At 40.5% G+C, this 25818-nt stretch overlaps 1 protein-coding gene across 2 annotated transcripts in view; it reads right to left on the bottom strand.

Annotated features, from left to right (window-relative positions):
* The window catches only part of mtnr1ba (melatonin receptor type 1Ba), a 57506-nt gene extending 32011 nt beyond the window's left edge, over positions 1–25495 (bottom strand). Inside the window, exons 1-3 of one of the 2 annotated variants that reach the window (XM_026375352.1) lie at positions 25449–25495; positions 24903–24955; positions 24537–24659 (exon numbers count right to left, since the gene is read on the bottom strand). In XM_026375352.1, coding sequence (XP_026231137.1) covers positions 24537–24659; positions 24903–24955; positions 25449–25495 — 223 coding nt within the window. Of the gene's footprint in view, positions 1–24536; positions 24727–24902; positions 24956–25448 lie in introns of those variants that run through there. The other variant, XM_026375344.1, reaches the window with a different exon arrangement.
* Positions 25496–25818: the final 323 nt, after the last annotated feature.

The following is a 25818-nucleotide window of genomic DNA, read 5'->3' as shown; positions in this document are numbered from 1 at the left end:
GCACAAGAAAAAAGCATTGTCACTTTTTGATACACCGTGACTAGAAAAAGTTTTGGAATTGAATAGTTTGAATATTGAATTCTATAGTTTTGCATTAATTTGTCATAAAATGTGATCTGATCTTTATCTAAGTTGAGAGTATTAACAAATATAATGTGCCCAAAATAATAACATGAACACATCTTTCAGATCTTTCATGTCTTTATTGAGAACAACCATAAAAACTTAATGAAAAATATGTGAACCCTTGAATTAATAACTGGTTGACCCTCCTTTGGCAGCAATGACTTCAACCAGGCACTTCCTGTAGCTGTGGGTCAGCCCTGCATCACATTCAAGAGGATTTTAGCCTATTCTTCCTGGCAAAACTGCTTTACCTCTGTCATATTCTCTAGTAGTTCAATGGCATCTCTATTAGGTTGAGGTCTGGGCTTCGACTTGGCCACTCCAAAAGAAGAGAGAGAGAAAAGAGCGGATTTTATCTGAAGCCATTCTGTTGTGGAGTTGCTTTGGTGTTTTTGTTTATTGTCCTGTTGCATTAACCAACTTCTACAGAGTTTGAGCTGACATACAAACATTCTCACATTACCCTGAAGTATTTTTGATGCACTTGGGAATTCATGCACTGCAAGCTGGCCAGGCCTTGATGCAGCAAAGCAGGCCCAAATCATATCTTCTCCATTATCATTTACATCTGGAATCTGCTGGTGCAAACTGTCTGTCCAGAGAGAAATCACTGCCAGTAAAGTCAGACACCATCAGGCTGAAAAACCCAAACAAATCAATTGGAGAGAGAGTAAAAACATTATCTGTGGCCAATCAGTGATCAGCATACTTCTGAAATAGACAGTGGTAGTTTCTAACTTTTGGCTTTGCATCACAATCATTTAAACAACAGCTAATAAACTGCAGGTTTGCCAGCTGATTGATCAGACAGCATAATTAGGGGAATGATTTGACAATAAGTCAATAATAATAATAATAATAATAATAATAATAACTGTAGACAGGTGGGTTTTTAAAGTCTTTTAAATCATTTTGTAATGCGTTCTAGCTTTGTGTATATAAATAATCAATTCTAGATCCTAGATCCTCTGAAAGCTCCTTTTGGCCAGGCATGGCTCACATAAGCTTATTGTAAAGTAAGCTTATTAAAGTACTTCTAGTCCCTCAAAATATTTTTTTTCTATGTAAGTATTTACTTTTTGCTTGGATGAAGGTTGAAATTAAAGCTATTTTAAGCAGGGTACTTTAGGTAAGGGCTAGAGAATCATGTTCCCTGCCATCGTACCCAGCAGATTTATGATAGCATGGCGTGATACACACTGTGGGGTCCGGTGATTCAGCTTCCACTGGTAAGATGTATTTTCCCCATGCCTGGAACTCAATGAGGAAAGCTATACAGTCTGTCTAGAACCACTGTATGTTGCAAAGCACAAGGAATTAATAGAAACAAAACTTGGTGCTGTCAAAAATACATATACAAGTTGGTCCTAAAAACAAGGACACCAAAGTCAAGGTCCTGTACACTGTAAAATGTTACTTGATGTGTCAACTTAAAAACACAAGTCAAAGGGCTGCCTTAAAATTGGGCATCAGGTCAACTAATGCAAATTGTTTTTCTAACACAGCTGAATGTTATCTTAACTATTGTGTAAACCTATGTCTTAGTTTGGTTGATTTAGATTTATTACTTCATTGAACAAGTTAGGTAGTTGTTTAGACTTAAATATCTAGCTTCATTTAAACAATCATATGGTCGTTCTAATATACAGGTGCTGGTCATATAATTAGAATATCTTCAAAAAGTTGATGTATTTCACTAATTCCATACAAGAAGTGAAGCTTGTATAATGTATACATTCATTCCACACAGACTGATATATTTCAGGTGTTTATTTCTTTTAATTTTGATGATTATAACTGACAACTGATGAAAACCCCAAATTCATTATCTCAGAAAATTGTAATATGTCATGCCTACATGTCCATCTATAACATTACTTTCTACTTTTCTTTACATAAAACACACACTTCTGTTGGCATCAGACATAGAGTAAATCCTGTGCTGCATCCAGTATACTGTATTTCTAGTGCTACTCATGCTTGTGCATTCCAAAGTCTACTGGATACATACACCTAAACCTGTGTGTGAAGGGTACTGCTGAACCTACATATTATCTGTAGGCTAATAGACAAGTTATATGGATATTGACCTAAACTTAAACCTTGAGGATATTTCACTAAAACATGCACAATATGTCTTTGATGTAATAGAACCTAATATTTATGATTTCTTTATATTGAACAACCAAACCTACCTCAATCTGCAGCTGACCCTAACCTGCAGGACAACCATCTATAGAGTACTTTAATTATGAAGATCATGCAACTTAAAAAAAGGATACTAGTTGAAGTTTTAGGTAAAAAAGGTTGAATGCAGAAAAGCCCACAGGTCATCAGAAACACTGACAAACCAGACTTGAGGATGTTTCAGCATGGCTGCTTTTTATATTAATGACAGTGACTGTTTCAGACCAACAAGGTCACCAGTCATGCTGAGAGACAACTGTGTGTGTGTGTGTGTGTGTGTGTGTGTGTGAGAGAGAGAGAGAGAGAAAGAAGAAAGGACAGTGTAAGTTTACAGTGTGTATCCGTTTCAGCATAATTACTTCTTGCGCCTGTGTCCTTTTTGTCTTCTCCATTGTGGATTGTAAGGTAAGGGTAAAGCATAGAAGCTGACACATCCATTGAACCTCTGTGGCTGACACAAGGTGACCTTTACACTCACACACAAACATACACATGTATGTGGCAAGAAAAAGTATGTGAAATGTAATGATTTCTGTAATAATTGGTCATTAAATATGATCTGATCTTCATCCCAGTCAAGAGTATTAACAAATATGATGTGCCTTAAATAATAACACAAAAAATCTGATTATTGAGAACAACCATAAACCCTCATAGTGAACTCATGGAATGAATACTGCTGTGGATGGCCAATGAGCTCTTTGGCAAACTTCAGGTGTGCAGCAATGTTTTTTTTTGTAAGCAGCTTCTTCCTTCGTGGTATAGAAATCCTGCTTGTTCAATGTTTTACATCTTTTTTTTTTTTTTTTTACAAATGATTTTACAAAATCATTTGCTCAGATTTATCTAAATTCTTTACAATGGAAACAGAAAATGGCCTAAAGACTTTACCAAAGCAAAGAAGTGAAATATTCTGAAATGACCAAGTCAATCACCCAACCTGAGTCCGGCTGAGATTTCACTCTGTGACATGGTTCTATCGTATTACGAATTAGAGCGTTGAGACTATACTTTAAGCACTTCTTCACTGTTTCACTCAAAGCCATGGTGGTGGTGCACAAAATGAACAAGATGAAAACGGTGTCATTGTCCAAAAATGTAGGCACCAGATGATGGCACATCACACAGTGTCATTACCTTTATTATAATTTTTACACATAAAACCTTAATGAATAATCTAAATGTCTATGATGGAACAGAGACTTTATACATGAAGGAAATGAAAATTTAAAGCCATTTTGAAGATGTTTACACAGTACAGAAGCAGTCCCAGCTCAGGTAAAGACACTAACATACTGATTTGCCAATATTATGTTGACCACATAGTATGTACACTGCTATTTATTGTACACAGAAAAATGAGTTACTCAGTGTTTAAGTACACGTTTTATGATGTTAGCGGTTATTACATTATAGTTTTCCACAGCTCCTCGGTGCAGTATGTTATTCAACAAAGTTAAACAAGTGTTGACTACCTGTGTGTGTGTCTGTGTTTAGACTGCTGTCTTTCCAATGCCCCAGTGATCATGACTGCATATTTACAGTGTGTGTGCATGCACGCTTGTATTCACTGAACATGTGCATTTTTATCATTTGGAGAGGAGCCAGCAGCCCGGGTGTCTTCTCTCCTCCCCTGGCTCCCCTCTGTGACTCGCTCTGCTTTACGCTCTGCTCTTTACTAATGTAACGTGATTTGGAGGATTCCCCTGACATTTACTTATCCCAAAGAGCACAGGCTGCCATCGTTTCACAGCTGTGCAGCTTCTACATCATTACCAGCAAACAGTGCTCCAGACTTCAAAGGCCGACCCAGCTGACAACAACACACAGGCCCAGTGCCTGACAATGAGTCCAGCACCTGACAACACGCCCAGGCTCTGCACTTGACAATAGCATCCGGACCCTGAAAACAATCTCTACACATGAAAACCCACACATGGGCACCTAACAAGCCACATGTTCCTTTAGAAAACAAACTATCACTCACACCCTGAGTCATGATGTATTTGAGTCATCCTGCCTTCTGTAACACTGACTGTCCTGGCATGTGTTAGATAAGGAATGACAAAAACTGTTGAAACACACTTCACCTCATGTTTTAGCAATGATAACTATGCAAAGTTTGCTTTGACAAATCTAGTGGTTAAATATTGCCCTGGAAATAGAAAAGAAATATTAGCATGGCAAGAAGAAAATAGATCCATATCACTTGAAAGAAACAGTTTCTGATGAAAAATAACCTTCCATTCTATTTCAAGACTAAGAGTGCTTTCACACTTGTATAGCACATCAGTTTATTTGTGAAGGGTAGGATTCAGAGTAATTTAATAATGAAGTACTTCAAGATGTATCATGAAATTCTGATGCTTACTGTTTAGTGTTTAGTCACTATGGCTTTATTTGATTAGTTTGTCCTTACTTTAACAGTTAAAGTGCCCATTTTATGCCCCTCTTGGGGCTTAAAAACAGATTCTAAAAAAACAGAGTCCTCAAAATGTTCCTGTATATTTTCAAGCTGAAAAACTTTGTAAATCATAGTGAGTTAAAAATGTGTGAGGACAGACCCTCTCAAATATGACCAGTTTGAGGTGGTTCTGCCACACTGATTTTTGTGAACCATGGTGAAAGTTTGGGGGAAAAAAATGAACGTGCTATGAGTTCCAAAGACACTGGAGCAGGATCTGTGGTAGCTGCACTACGTTATAATGACGACAGATAAACATGCAACTTTACCACCATTCAATCTATTACTGCCATAAAAATTGTTTTACACAATGTCTCTAGGACATCCTGACTGTCCTGTTGAGTAAATAGCCTTAAAATGTCTCTTGCTCCAGAGAAGAAGATAACATGAGCCACGTTAACTGTGTAGCATTACAGTGCAGCTAATGTGACTACATTCACCAAGCTAACCCAGTAAACAGGCCTAAACACACAGTATTTCAAGATTTAAGATTCAAAAAACTTTGTTAATCCCAGAGGGGAACTGTCCCCTGTGGAGCACCTGTGCTACAGACCACAGTGTCAGACACACAGTACTGCAAACGGATGTACTGGGGGCAGTTGGTGAGGTAGTCCACGATCCACAAAATCAGCACAACCTGCATGTTTTTTAATTTTTCTCCCCCGCAGTGCAGGCTGGATGATGTTGAATGCACTAGAGAAACCAAAAAACATGATCCTCAGGGTGGGTATAGGTGCAATGGAGCAGATGTCTGATGGCATCATCCACTCCAAGATAAGGGTTAATAGGCAAGTAAGGGTTTGACCAGAGATCCGAGGGACTCCAGGATCAGCCTCTCAAAAGCCTTAACGAGTGGCATGGATGTGGCATCTTATTCACGAGTACTAAACACAACCTTTTCCACCCAAGAGGAACTCTCTCCAGATGCAGACTGAAGATTGAAGAGGTGTTGGAGAACACCACAAAGCTGGAGAGCACAGGCTTTCAGCATTGGGCTGATTCCATCTGGTCCTGCAACCTTTGTAGGGTGTTCAGCTCTCTCCTCATCCCATCTCCTGAGATGGACATCATGTGGGTGGTAGCTAAGTCATGTGGAGGAGGGAGGAGGTACTGAGGAGCCTGTAGTGCAGGGGGTTCTGGGGCTCAGCCTGGAATATATTGAAAAAAATATTACATTCGTTGGCCCGGTCCACATCCCTTTCAGTCACCTGGCTACTTGTAGCCAGTGATGGTCCTCATGCCCCTCCAAACCTCCCTGGTGTTGTTATGTTGAAGGCTTTGTTTCAGTTTCCTCCTGTAAGCCTCCTTCCCCTCTCTCATCCTGACAGACAGCAGTCTCTGGACTCTCCTCGCTGCCCCGAGTAATCCAGGGCTTGTTTTTGGGAAAGTAGCAAATAGTTTTTGTGGGTACGTGGGTGTCCACACAGAAATTTATGTAATCAATGATGCAGTCTATCAGTCCATCAATGTCCTCACCGTGAGGTTCAAACAGAGTCTGTCTGTATTTTCAAAGCATTCCTGAAGGGCAATGTGGGCCCCTCCTATCCACCTTTTTACAGTTTTAACAGTGGCAGGCTGCCTCTAAACCAAAGGTGTGTATTATGGGATGAGATGTACCAGGTTGTGATGTGACTCGCCCAGAGGGGTGAATCATACATATCATACATGAGGTCCAGTGTCCTTTCTGCCTGGTGGGGCAGCTCACAAACTGTGTAATGTACAAAGTGTCGTAGTGTATTTAGCGTGATCAAAGTCATAAAGAAAGTGTCAGGGTATCAGCCAGTCTGCAGACTGGAGGTGACGTCACACGCAGCAGTGGCATTAGCAGATACCGGATTGTAAACAGTGATTAAAGTTTGTAACACAGCTACAAACTTTCAATAAGACCCAGGTTTAGGTCACAGACTTCACACTTTGTTTGCTTAGATCCACAGTTTGCTTAGATCCTAAGAAGATGGTAGAAAGAAGAGAGACGTCTGTGTTCATCTTGGTGTGGCAGTAACTCTGTTGGTAGAGCAGTTGTCTACAAACGCCAGCATTAGTGGTTTGATTCACAGTTCTTCCTGGTAACTGGTTGAGGTGTCCTTGAAGAGGAAACCAAAACCCTGTTTGCGGAATGAGTCTACTGTAGTGATGAAAAACAATGGCAGACTGCAAGTTTTCGGCCTAGGCTACCTTGGGCAGTGTTTGTACCAAGACTGCATGTGACGTCAGCCCTAACCCATACAAGGTGATGAATTCTGGATTCTACAAAGCAGAACATTTTAAAAAGGAGGAATTGCATTTCTAACATACTTGGTGTCTTCCTACAGTACATGCACCAGAGAGTCATATATGTGTTCCCTGCCCTTGCCCTTTAAGTAATGTTGATTCACAGTTACTTCATATATCTACACAAATCTACTGACTCAAAAGTGCATTTCAGACTCATACAAGTTGCCACATGATTGTGGCTTTCATCTAACCCCTCAGAAAGACATAATTGATTCTGAGATGTCAATTTATCTGACAGGTTCTCCCATCTATGCAGAAAACCTATGCTAGAGTGACAGTTGTGTCTCTGGTCAACCCCCTGTCCAAGGTCATTTTTGCCTCACTTAAAGGCAAATTCTAGAAATTGCTGGGTTTTATCCTGACAGGTAGTGTTCTAAACGATGTCCAATTAATTTTATTTGCCAAAGGTGGACTCCAGTAAGGCTCTAGAATCAAAAGGAAACTATAAAATACAAATAGAATGCACCTGACCACAATGTGGAGTCATAGTGAAGGGTAGTGGTATTTTCTTATTTAATCTACAAGCAAGGTTTTTAAAATTGCACTAAGCAGAATGGACATGGATGTTGTCTGTCACAGTCACATGCACAACAATGTTCATATCTAGTGTTGAAGATATCCATATTTCAAGTTAGGAGATAATAGGAAGCAGAGTCCATGCGCAGGCCTTTGAATTCCTGGCACAACAGAGTTGGTTCACCTTATAAATCTGGTGCTTACTTCAGAATCAAGCGCTGAACTTAACCCTGAACCTAAAAGTCGAATAAGAAACTGAGATTTCAAAAAAGCTGATTCAATGGACTTAGAATATGTGCGTGATGACTGTTAAAAGGTATCCTTACTGGAGCTCCAGTGTGATGATTCACTACGGCTATGTGTCAATGAAAACCAGAGCATCCTTTTTAATCCTCTGGAACTAGAAATATTAATGTGTGACATTTCTGCACATTTATATTTAAAAAAAACACAGCAGCCGCAGCAGTGAAGGAATGTGTGTTGGAGAAAGGAGTCAATAAATTAACACTCAACCATGTTAAATAAAACATTCAACTTTCATTCATTATTTAGCACACTCTGGTTTCTTTAATGGGTGATGAAATGCTGGAATCCTATTGTTTGTTAAAATAATTTATTAAATGCAGCTATTTGTTGCTGCTGGCAACAGAAGATAAAATGAAGCCTGGAAGGTTATTCAAAAACATCTGATTGTAACTTAATAGTCTGACTAATCATGGTTTTTATTATTTGAATTTGAAAAAGGCACTGAGATTATAAGTGAGTATATTATTTTTTAATAATTTAATTGGAATCCCCCCGGGACCTGCTGCACGTTGTCACTCACAAGATGCTCTGCTTTCTGCAAAATGCACCTCACCTCTACTCTGTCTCAGAAGAAAGTGAATAACAAGGAACAAAATAGTTCAAAACAGCCTCCTCCTTTACCTCCTGGTATTTAATTACAGTGCTAGAAAAACTGGGACAGTCCATTTGAACTCACCACACTGACCTCTACATATGACCAGCTGCCATTTCACACCACAAGAATACTGTCATTGTAAGAACTGTGTGTGTATGTATGTGTGTTAGGACTGTGTGTAATCTACCATGCTGTCATGGCACAGTGGATTGGGATAAGTGCATGCAGTCTGGATTTTATTACGAGATTAGTGCTTTATTATGGCATCAGGAAACAGAGACACACTGTAAAACATATTGATCTTGGCCTGGCATTATACTGCATATTCACTGAAATGAACAGCCTATAATGTGCTGATGGCATATAAATAGCATATGAGCATTTCATTTCACTTATGTTACTCAACACAATCTTATAGATTGGAAGTTGGAAGATTGGAAAGCAAATGATCATCATTATGAAGATTTCTAGAATCAATTAGCTTCATCTTCTGACACACAGCTTCAACTCATCCAGAAACCCATAAAAAAATATTTCTGGTGTTCTGCAACTGAAACAAATTAAATGAACAAAGTCCATTATCTAAGCATTAGTGATGGTTTCCCAAGTCTTCCCATTCACTTGGCTTATTGGATTTTGAGTTTCAAGTTTTAAGTCAGAGGGATACTTTTGCCTGTTAAGGTTAGCTTCTTTCACATTTAATACATACAGTGGCAAGAAAAAGTATGTGAACCTTTTGGAAGTTCATGGTTTTCTGCGTTCATTTGTCATAATTAATTAATTTGTTCACATACTTTTTCTTGCTACAGAACATAAACGGCCATGGAGCATCTGTATAGAACTGTCCAGATACCCATGAGCCAGCTAAAATGGGGGTCTATGAAAGAGTTGAACCAATATTTTTGACTAAACATTTAAATTAAGATTGAGTCTGCACTTTAACCACATATTCATTGTTTAATTTCAAATTGACATTATGGTGGCACATCAGAGGCAAAATAATTGGTATTTGTTGTCTAAGTCTAAGGTTATGTGGCTCAGATGTTGTATTTCATATCTCATGTACCCGACCTGATGATGTTGACATATAGAAAGGGAAAGACAAACACAAACCAAGAAAATCAAATGCAATGCATGAATGGATCTGTGTAGAAGATGATGTTTAAGGAGGTAGGTAGAGAGAATATTCACAAGAAGGAGGAGAGGAGAGAAAGGGGAACATCCAAGAGGAGGGCATACATGGCATGAGGGAGAATGTGAGAGATAGATTCATAGGTCATGTAAGGCGCATCTTTCTCTGGGGGACTGAATGGAAGCTCTTTCTTCCTCACAGACACACATCCACACAGGCCAATGTGAAGGCAGATTAAGGTTACATAATCTGAGGGAGAGTAGACTGAATGCTCCCAGTACAACATGTTTCCTTGTTGTTTTAGAGCTACAGTGTGTGACCTGAAGAAAACACTGATCTGAGTGCAGCAGACTCTCAAAAGTAACACAAGCAGCAGTTGTATCAATTATAGATGCTTGCCTACAGCCTCTCAGGTATTAATAGAAAGATACTCTGTCAATTCCTTCTGATGCTTAATATAGACTGTGCTGGTTCTCTCATAGAGAGGGCAGAGGGAAGGAGAGCAGGACTGACGGGGCTTAGGGGTACTTTGCTGCAGGTGTAGAATCCTCATTAAGGCCTTTAAGTTGCAAGTCTTGGAATGTCAAGGAGGGTAAACCCTGCAAAACTCAGTTAAAGCCTCCTTTTTCAATGTAGCAATGTAGAAAAACAAGGGGGTCGCATGAGATGAGAATCAGGATGCTATTTGATTGGAATGTTACGCAAATGCAAGACAGTTCTTTTTCTCATTTCCCATGAGCCTATTTTTACTGTTAAGGCAAAATAATTGTTGTCTATATCACAGTGCTTCTATTACATTAATTTAGTCATTAACAAGGAAATATACAGTAGCAAGGAGTTGGTTGGGCAAACAAAGTGCACACAGAATCCCGTGTGTGGTTAGAAGTAGGCTAGAAAAGCACTTTCACAAAGTTTCTTCCTTTAAGCCATTCCACAATCTTTTTTTTAATCTTAACAAAGTGCTGTGAGTTAACCTAACCATGAAATCATGTAATAAGGTAAGGTAACACTTTGTGATCGCCTACGAGGGAAATTCAGAAGCTACAGGATCAGAAAACATCAGACCACAATAAACCTAGAGTATAATGTAAACATGCAGAATAATAATACTATAAATAATTAGATGTGAAATACAGTTACTAGTTACTTCATGAAAGGCAACAACTTCACGTTGACAGGTGATTTAGGCTCTGATTGCTCTGATAACTGGCTGGCTCATGAGATCATGTGCTTTTTTTGGTGTTTTGTATTTTTTTTTTTTGTACTTCTCTCCAGTTCTGCACCTCCAGATGGGCGTCCTGGCGTATTTCAGGTGTGTCTCCTGGGAGCAGGCATGCAATTTGCAGGGCTAACATCTAATAGCATGCTAGCTGTTGCTGTGTGTAAACAATGGTGTTTCTATGGTAACTTGTATCTTCCAAAACAAAAAGTCCTCACACAAGAAGCAAAGAGACAAAGAGAGGAGCTCCTGTAGCTGGCTGCCACCAAACAGGGGCCAATATAGAATCATTCTGTTTTACTGCAAGGTCAGATATTTTTGCAGCAAAAAAAAATATCTTGTAACAGTATGTTCAGCATCAACATATTTGGAATTTGTCATTTATGCAAATTAGCAACTCATATCCAGCTGACCTAATGCGTCATGGAGGAAAGCTGCTGATGGAGGCTGGCCCTGGAGAAAGGAAGGTCAGGGTTGAATGATCCCTCAGGAGTGGTTTCGTGAGGAAGTATGTAATTAAGAGCTGGACTGATGGAGGAGTTGGGCAAAAATGTTTTAGATACAGAATCTGAGAGAAGTTGGGATTTGAGAGTGCTGGAGTGGGGGGTAGGGGCTGTTCTTTAGGGGGAGTTGGGTGCTAGGAGCAGGATTTGGGCAGTCATTAGAAGGCTGTAGTTAATGTAGTGTGACAGGAGTGAGAGGGAAGAAGATTTGAGGAGTCGGGGTTGGGGCAAATTTGTTGATTGGTTAAAAACAGGGCACAACACCTGTCCCATTATGCATGATAATGAGACAGTGTGGTCAAACAACCACAAGCGTCTGATTTCATAGCAACAGTGCAAAGCACAGAGTTATAGCAGTGCCCCTAGTCACACCTCAACAGTCCCCATTCGCAGATTAGGCAATTGTTTAAATAAAGAAGCTGTGTGTGTGTGTGTGTGTGTGTGTGTGTGTGTGTGTGTGTGTGTGTGTGTGTGTGTGTGTGTGTCAGTGAGTGAGATATCGTTGTCATGGCATCAGGTGACAGCACCTACAGACACGTCAGTGAGGATGGGTAACGTCTGTGTGCTTTGTGTTTCAGGATGGAAGGAATATCAAGTGAATAAAATATGAAGTGCAATTTACAAATGTTATAGAGGAAGGACAAGGACAGAGTGATAAAACAGCTAGGAGACCAAAATTCATTATTCATAGCTCAGAGATGTGCCCTGTGTGCTAAGACGCACGTATCCTCAATGTCCCCTGTTTGAATGTGGAGACAAAGTGAGGATCTTTGTTTTGTTTCCCATCTTTGTTTTCTCTCTCCTGTATAATCTATAAAGTTCCCCAATAAAAATCTGAATACATGATTTATCTCAAAAGCAGTCCGTTTAGCACTATAATAATGTCAGACTAAACCAGATCACACAATTAAAAAATATTTTCTTTTCCTTACATCCCTTCTTCTTTGTCAAAACCTACTGTCCACACAGTGCAGCTTAATGGTAGACAGTTCTGCCAAAAACCTGTGAGTGTTAAACTAATACTGGCTAATATAGCCTTGAGCGTCTACCCTGAGGATTAGGAGTAGGCTAAAGGTCTTAGTAGCCCACTACTATCTTTTACCACACCTCCAGATTTTGGGCTTTAGGAGGGAACCTTGTTTCCCCAAGAGTCTAATTCTTAAAGGACTAAAGTGGAGAATGACCTTGCCAGTACAGCTGTAAGAGAGGAAAAGAAGCAGGGACAGACACGGAGACAGACAGAGAGATAGTCCACAAGGAGGATGAGGAGAGAGACTATGAGACAGACCCAGGCAGAGAGGAAATCCATTAAAGAAGAATGAAGCAGAGACAGAGGAAGGTATTACAGAAATTACAAACAACACTAAATTGGCAGAGCAATAAATCAAAACTTGACAGAAATTAAATGAGGGAAATTAAACAACAATGGGAAGAGGAAACAAATCCAATAAAAACAGAAAAGGAAAAGGAGAACATCTGAAGGTGTCAAAAGTAAAATTTTAGCTCCCAACAATAGTCAAAAGCTTTGTTATCAAACAGCTGGAGGGAACGGAAGCTGCAATCAAACATAACCACCTGCTCAGACCTCTGACTAAGACACAAAATCAGTAAAAGTGTGTAGTCAAAGAGGAGAAAAGCAACACCACAGCAGTCCTGAGGTGAGTAAAGCCACCTTTACCGTGTTTAAGAGGGTAACTAGAGCAACATAGTCCCTGATTTCTGGGCATTATATGACTGATAGTTATAGAAAGGGAAATATATACTTAGCCAAGTAAGCAAAGAATTTTCAGTCAAAGCTGTTTCTGACCACGATGATGCTCCATCTCCTTCGCTTGGCTGAATGCCTCTTTGCCAACAACCCAATCTCCTAGAAATTTAAATTCTATAAAATCAATTTGCAACAGCAAATATGTTTTGTAGGAAACATAATTGCAACTGGATTGCAACCAGTTTTCTGTCCCTATAATGAGTACATGTAGGTAATTTACATATTTGGCACTGCCTTTTACTTTTATATTCAGTCTTGCAGAACAATATCCTTTTTAGTGTCCACAGCGTTATTAAACTGTGTTATGGTTCTGTTTAGACTACTAAGGGTTGTATTGCACTCATGCTTGTGTCTGAAATGGAACAAATTCCAGCAACTGGCTCAATATCTTACAACAGTATGCCTTCATGTCACTGATGATAAGTGGGGCTGGAGGCATTACGTTTGATGTCTGTCCTTTTTTTGTGAACGTGGTATCACAGGAATACCTGGAGGGAATTTCTTCAAATTTGACAGTAATGTCCACCTGGAGTGGAGGATGAACTGATTAGATTTTGGTGTAGTGATGGCATGTTCACAAATGATACGGTTAATTTGAACAGCTCCTGGAAGGAAGGGATTTGAGTCTTAGTTAAAAGCCGTTCCTTTTGACGCTGTGCCCCAATTTTACTCGCACCTGCCACAAATTCACTTGTCTCTTCTTTTCCTTTAAAGTTGGAATTAGCCTGTCATGAGAGGTAGAATTTGCTGATTATCGTTTCATATCTGCCAGTGAATGCACTATTGACCCCTTCTCCCTGGCTCAACAAGTTTGCGGTGGTTGTGTAAGTTAAACAGTGAACAAAGAGAGGGAGCAACGTGAGCGAGAACAGAGGAATAAATAAAAATAAGAAATAAATTGTTTACTGGTTGTTTCACAGTGTGTTTTGATCTAAAGCTCAAATAAACATGGCGACATCTCTGCAAAAACCTACAGGATGGATTTTCTTTGAATAAAACTGATACACAGGTTAAATTGTCTTTTCTCCTCTGTGCAGATGAAACTGGATGTAATGTTTATAATGCAATTCACTGACAGATCACAGGACATATGAGTCTTTTACCACTGCTAAAAGGATATTTTTTTGTGGGGGAATTCAAGTATACGAATTCTTGTGAAAGTGATGTATCAGAAACACAACTTGAGGGAACGTCTTTAAATTTAGCACAAATGTTCACCTGGACTGTGTATATAAACTTAATGATGAACTGATGAGATTTTAGTCATCAAAGGTCAAAGTGATTGTAAGTTCATGTACGGCAAGATCCATATACAATGGAATGATAAGTGTTTCGACATTAATGCTGTCACCACCACATTGCATTTGAAATGAAACTCTCAAGATGTGAGTGAAGTCAAGACTTCCAGCTTTAATTTGCTGGTTTTGGCGTCAGTGTGCCATCAACCCATCAGGACTTACATTTTTAAATAATGGTACAAATGGCTGACAAGCAGTTGCGTGGCAAGTGTAGATTGTTACCTCATTAGTCAATGACTAAATGCCTGGAGGTGGTTCTGTGGGTTAACATTTGCTGTAATCTCAACATGAGGTCCAAAGTAATGTCTATACTAGTGACGAAGTCCATCGTTAGGCTGAAAAAGCACAGAAATGGAGGTCCAGGAGAGGTTGGCAGAGATGTTTGTGCCCAGAAATCTGTGGTATGGATAGTTTGATAATTAATATGTGGAGGATGATGGTATTGAACCATCAGCTATAGTCCACAAAGAGCATCCTCACATAACTCCTCCAGTTGTCCAAATGACTCAGCACTCTATGAAGTGGTATGGCGATGGTGTCCATTGGGAATGGTTCGCTGTATTAGCAAACTGATGGTGGTTAAAATATCATATTCCAGTTTTGTATATATGACATGCCTATGGTCGGGGCTGCTAGATCCACCATTGTGTTAAGGATTAGCAAGTGCAGCAGGATTCATTCACAATGAAGAGACAACACTCATGTATATGGCATTTGGTATTTGTGCTGATGTATGTAAAAACCTCATAGTGCTAGGGGAAAAAGTATGTGAACCCTTGGAAGAATAACTGTAGTCACGTGCTGGCATACCTGGAGTCTTGTTAAGAAAATTAGTTTGGAGATGTGGACTTGAGCTACTTTCACTGACAAAAAACACTCAAACTTTTTGAGTCTGTTCTGCACAAGAAGAATGTGATTATGGGAGTCATGCCCTGTCAAAAGGAGCTTTCAGAGGATCTATGATTAAGAATTGTCGATTTACATAAAGCTGGAAAGGGTTACAAAGTGATTTCAAAGACTTTAGATATTTACAGGCATCATTGGAACTGGTTAACATCTGTGTTCACGAGTCTACAGTAGGTAAAACATTGAACAAGAGGGTGTCTATTACAGGACCCCACAAAGGAAGCTGCTGCTTACTAAAAAAGCATTCCTACATGAGTGTCGATGTGCAAAGAGCACATCGACACTCTACAGCAGTATTGGCAAAATGTTTTGCAGATTGATTAAAGTTTGGATCTAAGATTAAACTATTTGGAAAGAACACACAGCACTAAATCTGGCATGTAAAGGTTAGAGCATATCAGCATGAAAGCATTATTCCAATAATAAAGTATGGTGGAGGAAACATCATGACTTGGGCCTGCTTTGCTGCATCTGGACCTGGCCAGCTTGCAGTGATTGGGGGAAAGATTAATTCCCAAGTGACTCTAAAATGACTGTGCCTGCATGAGCTGCAGAATCAGTGTCATTATTTTAGGCACATCATATTTGTAAATACTTTTGACTTATATGAACATCAGAACATGTTTTATTACAGAATGCAGAAAACCACTAAATTGCAAAAGGCACATACTTTTTCTTGCCACTGTACTTGTAGTGTATGATGGTTTTTCAATTTATCCCTCCACACACAAAAAGGGAAAGAAGATGATGGAGACAGTGACATAGATTTAGACAGAAAGAGAGGAGAGAGGATGAAGCTGACAGAGGGAGATAGACTGAACGATGCTGAAGGCATTATCTCACTCTCTCTTCTCCATAGATGATTTATATCAAAGGTCTCTCACCCGGTGTGCCCCAGGAGTCCCCTCTCTCCCTCTATACTGTTCTCTAATTGGCTCCTTTTCTTTAGCTGTGGGATTTCTGAGACTCTTTGGAACTCTACTGGCATATAAATGAGCACTCCCCTCACTGCTGATTGGCCACTTGAACCACATGGGGCTGTGATGGACATTGCATGCTTTACGGTACGCCATGGCCATTATTATTCATTTATATACTTAATGCAAAAGATGTGTTAAAGGTGTTAAAAGGAGAGACTTATGTAACATATTAAGTGAATCTCAGTACACACTGACTGTAGACTTAAAAACGTTTCTGGTAATAATCTTCATATAGATATATAGATATATTATATATAATACAATCCAGATATTTACGGTTTCTCCACACACCCTATTCAACCTACCTTATTCAAAAAAAGGGAATAAAAAACTGAATCAGATTTTGAGAGAGATTCTTGAGCTTAGAAGCAACTTCAAAATGTCCCTTCGAGCTTGTGCTTTTGTTGAAGCTGATGTAAAACAATTAAGTTGTGCATAATGTATAGTGTGTCAGCTTTAATCTGATCATAGATCACCAGTTGTGATGACAAATGACAAATATTTGGACATTTGGCTGCTCAGCTTTTTCCACAGCCAGGTGTGTGTCATCTCCTCTTTAGGTCATTGACAAGTAAACAGATAAAAACCTTAGAGGTGATTTTAAGTGTGCCATTTGCATTTCGAATTAGTTGCTGTTAACTGTCAATATCAAGTCCAAGAGCTGTCACTGCCAGCAAGCTATCATTAGACTGAAAAACTGAAATTACCTGAATTAGCTGTTGCCAAATCAGCTATTTAGTACACACAAAGAGAGAAAGCACATGTTGGTGAGCCCAGGAACATAAAAAGGCCCAGCCGACCACAGACCCCAGTTGCTGATGTGGAATTCTTTCCCTGGTGATGAAAACACCTGTATAATAGATAGAGAGAAGGAAAACCAGAGGTCTAATGCTACATATATACATTTGTGAAGTTGACGGCCTGTGTTACACATAGTCAGAGGCCCAAAGCTTAAAGGTGAATCTCCACATATTTCTGCTCATCAGTTATCTTTCTCTCATCATCCTCACCACCCAGACCATAAGTCAGACTCCATATTCAGAGGTACTCACCTTTGCCTTACCATTCATTCCATTAACTATTAATTTTCTTTCTAAATTTAATTGTAAACCTATTTTCATGTCATCATATATATTGCAAGGTGCATAACTGTAGCCGTGATAAAATAACAATAAAAGTCATTGCACCCTTTTGTAAGCATTTTATTTTTGGTGTGACTATGCTCATGTGATGCTGTGGAACTAATCTGTGCACATATTGAAACATTCAGTACCCAGGGATGGAAGGAAGAGTTTGATATTTCTGAAAGCAGGCAGCAATGTAACAGTGAGGATTGAGGGAAACAGAATGCAGAGTTCAGTGTTATGAATGCCGACCGAATGAATATTACATGTTTACAGGGGCTGACTGCAGTAGGAGAGAGGCTGTGGACATGGCTATATAGAACATGTGACTGTAAAATGACTGCGCCTGCATGAGCTGCCACAGGCTCCATGATTTATTACTTATTAGAGCTAGCTGGTAGCTGTGGCTCTGGAGGTAGAATGGGTTGTCCACCTAGCACGGAATATGTAGTCCAATCCCTAGTATTCATGGATAAGACGCTAAACTTCCATATAATTTGATCTGCCAAGTATCTGCCAACAGACTACATGTAAAGTTGGCCATTTTACTGCATTTCATTACAATGAACCAGGGGTTACCTCTTGCAGCTGATGCATTCTATTTATACAGATTATGTGGCTTTTTATTCATTATCCCCTTCACACATCAGAATGTCTGTGTTATGATAAAAAAAAAAAAAATGAATGTGAAAAAATAAAGTCATCAAAATTAATGTAACAAAAGCTGAGATGGGATTTATTTGTACCTGGTCGTCTCTGTTCTCCTCTGGCCTTTGTTTGTCCCCTACAGATATAGTCTGTTGTTCTACCAACTACAGGAATGACCCACATCATTCTTTGGGGAAGCAGCATGTTGTTTCCAGAACTGTACTGCCTTTCTTCTTTAGCCATTCAGCAAATGACTAAAATCTTTTAGTGCCTTGTCTGGTTTTCTACTGTCAAAACACAACAGTGCTGTGAGGCTAAAGTATGTTCGGCACATTGAACTAAATAACCAACATCTACATGATACTACACTCGCTTACATGCTAATGTTGAGCAGATAATATTTACACTATGTCAATAGCAAAAACATTCATTGTCAGGAGACCATGAATATCACTATCAAATATATGGAAAGCCATTCAGTAGTTGTAGACATACTTCACGACATCTGGTCCATACAGATTACAGGTGAAATATCAGTCAGATTAAGTTCTGTACAGGATGGTGGGACCCTTGGTGACCAAGCACATGATCTCTGTGGTGCATCCATGTTTGGTGGTATTGGATTTTACAATTACAGGTGATTCTGCTCCACCACATCATGTACACTGATTTTGTTTGCTGAAATGTACTGTTAAATGACGCAGTCTATAAAAGACCTGGCTGTAAAGAGAGGATGCATGGAGTCATTGTAGGCCAATTTTGGACGAGGACACAGATCTAGGACTAGTAGAAATGGGTCCTGATTTAAAGGCATCGGGGGATGTCACCGCCCTTCTCCTGAACCTGACAGTGTGCTGGAGCTGCAGTGCACTTGGTAAATGTGCTTAGTACTGAGTAACAGACAAATGCTTTGGAAAGCACTTGATTGAACCTGCTGCCACACACTTAACCTATATGTGTAGTGTGAAACTGTAGGTAAAGAACATGATGTATGTAGGATAGTGGAAAAATATAAATAGAGGCATTGAATGCGAGTATTTTTTATTGTATGAGAGTGTGTGTTTATAGTTCCAAGAATAGTAATATATGACAAAATAGAGACAGGGTTAAAGCTACTGGAAAAAAACAAACATACAAAAACAGGACACCATAGTGTATTGGGCCATTTGGAGGCTGTGTATTCAGAAGGAGGAGGAGTACAACATATGTCTTTGGGGTTATATTTGATCATCTAGGTAATGGCAGGTTTTTGGGTAACGTTGCTCTTAAAAACCCTCTTCAGAGTCTAAAAGTAAAAAGGACTCAAATTACTCACTCCCTGTGGAGCCGGGAGACAGTGTTTTAAAGAAAGAATGGTTCAAATCAAAGCAGCAGGCTGAGACAGTGCACATTTTAGTATGTAGTATGAGAAAAGCTCCATAAACAATAATACTATTTGATGGCATCTCTTCATTTGGCCTTGACTGCCTGACAACATTTTACTGTGCGTTTTTAAAGCAGGCACTTATCTTTATTCTTGAAGCCCAAAATGAGATAACCCCAATGACATCACCATCGTTAACTGGGCTTTACTGCAGTGTGTGGTGTGGTGGATGGAAGGAGGAGTTTAAATCCTTCTTTGGGCTGGGCTGTTGGAACAATGCTAATGTACTATGTCTTTGTAGTAAAGTATTAAGATGAGAATATCTACTCCATTTATGTGTTGTCATCGCATGAAGAATGGTCCTACGTTGCTCCCGCAGCTGATGCTGAATAATAACAATACAGCATGGCCGCAGGAGCAAACTCTCAACTGGGTCACACTTGAGAGTTTGTGGCTGACTCAGTTCGCCCTCTTTCAAGTGCAATTTAAGCAGAAGACCCACAGTGGCATGGTTTGTGAAGCTGTAGAGGCCTCTGCTGAATACTGAGGGCAAAACTGAAGCACGCCAATTCAGATGTAATCAATTCTACCTGATGTTGTTTTTCCTGGCCATTTTGCAGCTAGTTGAAAAGGTTGGGTTTTCATTAATAATTACTTACAACAACTGAAATTACAGACATGCCCCACTAACAATTCAAATTCCCCAGTTCCAACTGTAAAACCAATCCAATTCAGAAATGGCTAAGGTATCATTTTCAATAGTTTGATTATTCTTAGAACTATACAGACTATGAGTGGAGCGCCTGAAAGCCTGGATGTTTCAATGCATTTGAGATTATCATGTAGCATCTAATTATCTGCCAGAACAGAATGTGCTTGTGCATCTTAATGAATACCAGCACATGATCTACTCTATAAAATGATTTCATGGGCAAGGAAGAGGTTGTTTCAATTTGTGTGCACCTGGAAAAATGTGCAGTATATGGCAAATACCTAATAGACTCCTTGGACAACATCTCAAGAGGCACAACGATTGGCTTGATGTCAAGAAAGTAAAGTTTATTTTGCATAACGAAAATGTATTGCTTGTTGAGGAGACCCAGAGGTAGTCATTATGAAAAACTAAATAAACGATGGCAGTGTTCCAGAAGTATAAAAAATATAGTAGGTCTCGTAATTAATGCTTTGGGTTTCCTAAGTCCACCTAACACAAATAATTAATAAATTAAACTGAAGCTAATAAGACTAGGGCTACTCATGAACCCTGCTGCAGCCTTAACGGACACGCATGCAGATGTGATGTCGCCGTCACGCGTCGCAGTGATTGGTACACTGCAATGCTAATTAAAACAATCACAATAATTACTGGTATTATTATTACTGGTAACATTGGTTAGTTTTAAGAAAGCTTTAAAGTCTCTCTGAGGAAGGTGTATCTCTAACTTACAGCTGTGTTTTGGTTCATTCCAGTAGTGAGGTGTTACTTGAAACCAGTCTTCCTGAGTTTCAGATTCCCTAGAGTCGCTGTTAGGAACTTTTAAAGCCAGTCTCTCCCCATGATCTGGTCTCATGGTTATGGTTCTGAACTCAACTAAGGATGTTATATATCTCAGCAGCTAAGATAGTAAAATCTTACAGACGAAGACACAGGTATGCTCATGTCTTTTAGATGCCAGAGATGACCTCTGGCCTTTTCATATAAATCACAGTGGTGAGTGTGGGCATTAACTGTACAGTAATAAATCAAACGGCACTGTGGAAGAGAGAGTCCAGAATTCTAATGACAAAGAATGTCAGCCAGCAGATGGGCTAGATATCTATAATATAATCTAGTATGACAGCAAGAAGAAATATGCAGAATGATATGTCTTACGTTCTGAATGCTCGCTGCATCTGCGTGGAGGAAGCTTCCACACAGAGAGTGTCAGAGCAGGTGATGCAGCAGATATATCAGACAAGTGAACTGCTGCTTTTAGACTTGGAGGGAGAGGCAACCATAGAGGGTCGGCTAGTATTTCTGTCAACCTGCCACAAAGGTGTCACAAGCAGGTGATTTGAACATGACACAGGGAGGTGACTCTTCATGAAGCATATCTAATCTGGCGGTTCCAATTAGGACACAGAAAGTACTAGAGTGACAATTCCTATATTGGACCATAGCAAGTGTGATGGTGATGATTATTATGTCTGTCTGTCCACTATGGATTTCAAGGTTCAAGACTCAAAAAACTTTATCAATCCCAAAGCATTACAGTTCTTATGCTTCTAAAGATGAATCAATTAGTTCAATAATGTTCGGGGTGGAATGCAGTGCAGAGAACAGTTAAGACATAAATAAGGATTGTGATCACGAAAAATGAAAAGTTGGATGTGAGGATGAGATGATCTAATAACAGTCCTGATCCAACTTTAGTTACAGCCCCCTTACCTATAGAGGGGGGGAGTGGCTGTACAGTTTAATGGCCACTGGGAGAATAGATCTCCTGTGGTCTTCTGTGGAGCATATGACATTGATTGAGCACACTGTGTAGTGGGTGGCAGTGACTGACACAGTTGAGTTTGTTATCTGTTCCATTTTATTGTCCAAGTAGACTCCCACGTATTTGTCGTCAGGTACAACCTTTTCTCCCTGGCCCTAATTAGAGAGAGAAATGACAGAGATCTATCATATGTTCTGAAGATCATCACCAGCTCCGGTGTTTTACTGATGTTAAACTGCAGATTGTTAAGTCCACAAAGCTGTCCACCACTGTCTGGTCTGGACTTCCTCCACCCCACAGGGCTCAGATTGAGGTTGAAGATGTGTTGGAATACACCACACAGCTGAGGGGCACAGGTTTGAGCGCCCTCAGACTGACTCTATCCTGACCCTGCAGAGCCGTGGTGTGAAATCTGTTCAGCTCTCTCTTCTGATCTGCTGAGATGGCATTTACATTGGCAGGAAAGGGATTGGGGTGTTTGTAGTGGAACTGTTGGAGGTTGGATTTGAAGCTCAATAATGAATCTATTAGCGAAGTATTCAATTTGTTGGCCCAGTCTACACTCCCTTTAGTCACCTGGCTGCTGGTCTTATGGCCAGTGATGGTCCTCATGCTCCTCCACATAATAACACCTCCCTGGTGTAATTTTGCTGAAACCTCCTGTAAGCTTCCTCTCCTAAATTGATCCTGTCAGGGCCCTTCCTCCCCGTCTCTCTCCTTTTTTTAAATTCCGAGTGGCCTTGACTTACCTGATGACACAGGGTTCATCGTTAGGGAAACAGTGAATAGATTTTAGGGGTACATGCATGTCCACACAGAAGTTGATGTAGGCCGTCAGTGTTCTCCCCATGTGGCTCACAGAGTGCCTCTCAGTCTATAGCCTCAAACAGTTAGGCTATTCAGCTAGACATCAGACATGAACATTCAGGGTCACTGTTCCTAACCTGTAGCAAACTGCCCCGTGTACAAGGAACTTTCAAGATTCCATAGTAAATATTATGTAATATTCAAAGAATATGTGTAATTTGCCCTCCAGCACCACCCAAAGAATCATCACTGGATTATGGTAAAGCTGTAGAAGCACAGTAACACTCATCAGAATAAAAAAAGGAGAGGGTCCTAGCGGAGAGCCGAGGCTGCCATCTGCAGCGCCAACATGTTGCTAGTTCTGAATTCTTTATCATAGTCAGAGGGCACAAAATACTGCAGTCACAAATTTAATTATCTCCATCATCATTCCACCACAACAATTTGACCAGTTACCGGAAATTTGTGTAACTGTCAGCCATTGCTTTAACTGTGTAATTCATTTCCTCATTCATTATAGCCCCTTTATCCTTCAGGCTCACAGATGTGCATTAGGGTGAGACTGAACATAGGGCTGACACAGAAACAGCCATCTACAATATTCACCAGTTGGACACACAAGTCACTGGTCCAGTAGTGTTTTTGAGAGGGTCCAGAGAAAGTGTCAGGGACAGGCTGCAACAGAGCAGTCAAAGACCTCTTCTACGCATGTTCACATTCTACAACAGTCTTTTTATTTTAGTATAGTGTATAGTTTTTTATTTCTAGTCTTGCATGTGTTTTGAGTTTGAATTGGGCAGTCAAGGGCAGGGGACATATGTGAGAGAGAGAGAGAGAGAGAGAGAGAGAGAGAGAGAAAGAGAGAGAGAGAGAGAGAGAGGGAGGGAGGGAGCATGTGACAAAGGTCCCCAGCCTCAGTGGGTGTGCGTCTTACCACTCAGCCATAAGGACAAATGTTATCAAATGGATTTTCCAGATCATGCATGTAATTATCTATTGTCATGAATGAACTTTAAAACACACTCTGAATGGACAGTACAGTACAGTCCAGTCCACCCAACATAAGTCAGCCTAATGTTGCAACACATGTATTTTCACATCATTCAAATGAGCGTTTAAATGTCTTGTTCATGTTGTAATGTGCTGTAAACAGCACAGTAAAATCATTCAACCTTACTGATGAATAAAACAGTATTTACACACATTTTTTTTTTGTTTTTTTGTTTTTTTTTTTTTTTTTGCACATTTAAATAAAATCAACTTGAATTCAAAGGTCAAACACAACGTTGGATCTAAAGCTGCTTTACATCTTGTTTCAATGCCCACAACTGTAGCATTTGAAGGTTTAGGTGAAACCTCCAACCTGCTCAAGGCTTTGCTCCACTGAACGCACACTGAATGGAATGAAAATGAGACCATTTGACAGACAACTTTGGTGGGACGCTGATGGCTGGATGGCTGGATGGATGGATGGATGGAGGCAGAGTGTGGAAAACCACTCATTCAGTAAAACAGCGCCAGAGCTGGAATGAATTCAAACTCATTCATTTCTGCAGCATTCATTCATTCATTGATTCACTGCTGATGGAGACTATTTGATTTCAGTCCAACACCATGTGGCATCAGGTTATTTCCTTATTTCCTGTCTCTTCATTCAGGACATGCCTTCAGTGTGCACACATCTTCGCTCTACTTCATTCTCACGATAACAATAAAGCTCAGCTCGCACCTCTGGATGTATAATAACCGGAGCTCTGTGCTCCCTGTGTCTCTGTTGTTTATATACACACACACACACACACACACACACACTGGAATGGCAATAGCTTCAGCTTCTTACCCGCATTTCGGAGTTTACGGTTCCTAAGCACGGCCACGATGACCAGCAGGTTTCCCAGGACGTCCACCACAGTGGTGAAGATCAGCACGCTGGCCAGCGCCGTGATCACCCATGCAGGACGCGCTGCTCCCTGGTTCGGTTCTGGCCCGGGTTCCGTCCGGTTCTTCAGCAGCGACTCATCCTCCGGCATGTCCATCTGTGTCCCCTCCTTCACAGACCCCGGTCGGTGTGACTGATCGCTGGCATGCCTGTTCACTGTGCCAGCCAAAAAAGAAAAAAAAAAAAAGAAAAGCGTCAGATGTGTCCTCCGGTGTCCGGCGGGTCGTCTCTGCGCTGTGGCCGCGTCCAGCCGCGAAACTTGCGCTAGAGACCGGAGCTGTTCCTCCGCCCCGCTGCCAGTCCACCCGGAGCGGACCGCAGCCCGCCGAGACCCATAGGAGCGTCCAGGGGAGCCTGGGAGCTGGAAGCAGAGCTGCACGCCTCCTATTCTTTCTCCTGCTCCTCTGTCTTTCCAGACATCATGCTCCTCATCGCTCCTCTTGCCTGCCTCACCAGTCACATCTCCTCCTCATCTCCTCCCTCCTCCCCTCTCTCCTGCTCTCTGTTTGTGGGGCTGGAGGCGACTCTCTGAGTCTCCTCTGGAATCCCTGTGCGCTCTCTACAGCTTCTGTGCTGTAGATGGCTTCTGTCCACTGTAGTGATGGACAGGCTGAACGTTTCATTACTTTTGTCATCATAGAAAATAATCAACTCTCTAGTTGCCAACAGAAAGAGTGAGTGATTTACATTGTCAGGGTCTTTTCTTTTCTGTGGGGTTCTCCTTTTCATGGAGTTAATGTCTAAAGCAGGAGGGTGTGGGTTTAGAAATACAAACAGAGGATCTTCCCCTGGTGTTGGGACTCTTTACTCAAATATGAACCAGACTCCCAGCAGCTGAGTGCAGCTGAGTGTTCTAACATAGAGTGCCTTCCTTTATGTTCTGAGCTTCTAAGCACATGAGGGTTTGGCAGTTACACGGTGCATCTATAGTCAGATCAACTGCTGACCACATAAGCACAGTAACTGTCTTTCATCAATGCTTGCTTCATAAATCATAAGTCAATTATCCTTACGAAGCAGAGACCGCTTCACAACTCCGAGTACATAGAGTAAGGTTTTAAGGTGACTGAACACTGGGGTGCTTTGAGTGTCCTGATCAAACACCGCAGCCTGATCAGTGTGACGTGAGAGTCAAAGGGGCAAAGCGGCTACTCTGATCCCAGTTCACTGAAGAGATGCAACC

Source organism: Anabas testudineus, chromosome 13, assembly GCF_900324465.2.
Source record: "Anabas testudineus chromosome 13, fAnaTes1.2, whole genome shotgun sequence".
Lineage (NCBI taxonomy): Eukaryota > Metazoa > Chordata > Actinopteri > Anabantiformes > Anabantidae > Anabas > Anabas testudineus.
This window is presented reverse-complemented; position numbering and strand designations above follow the sequence as displayed.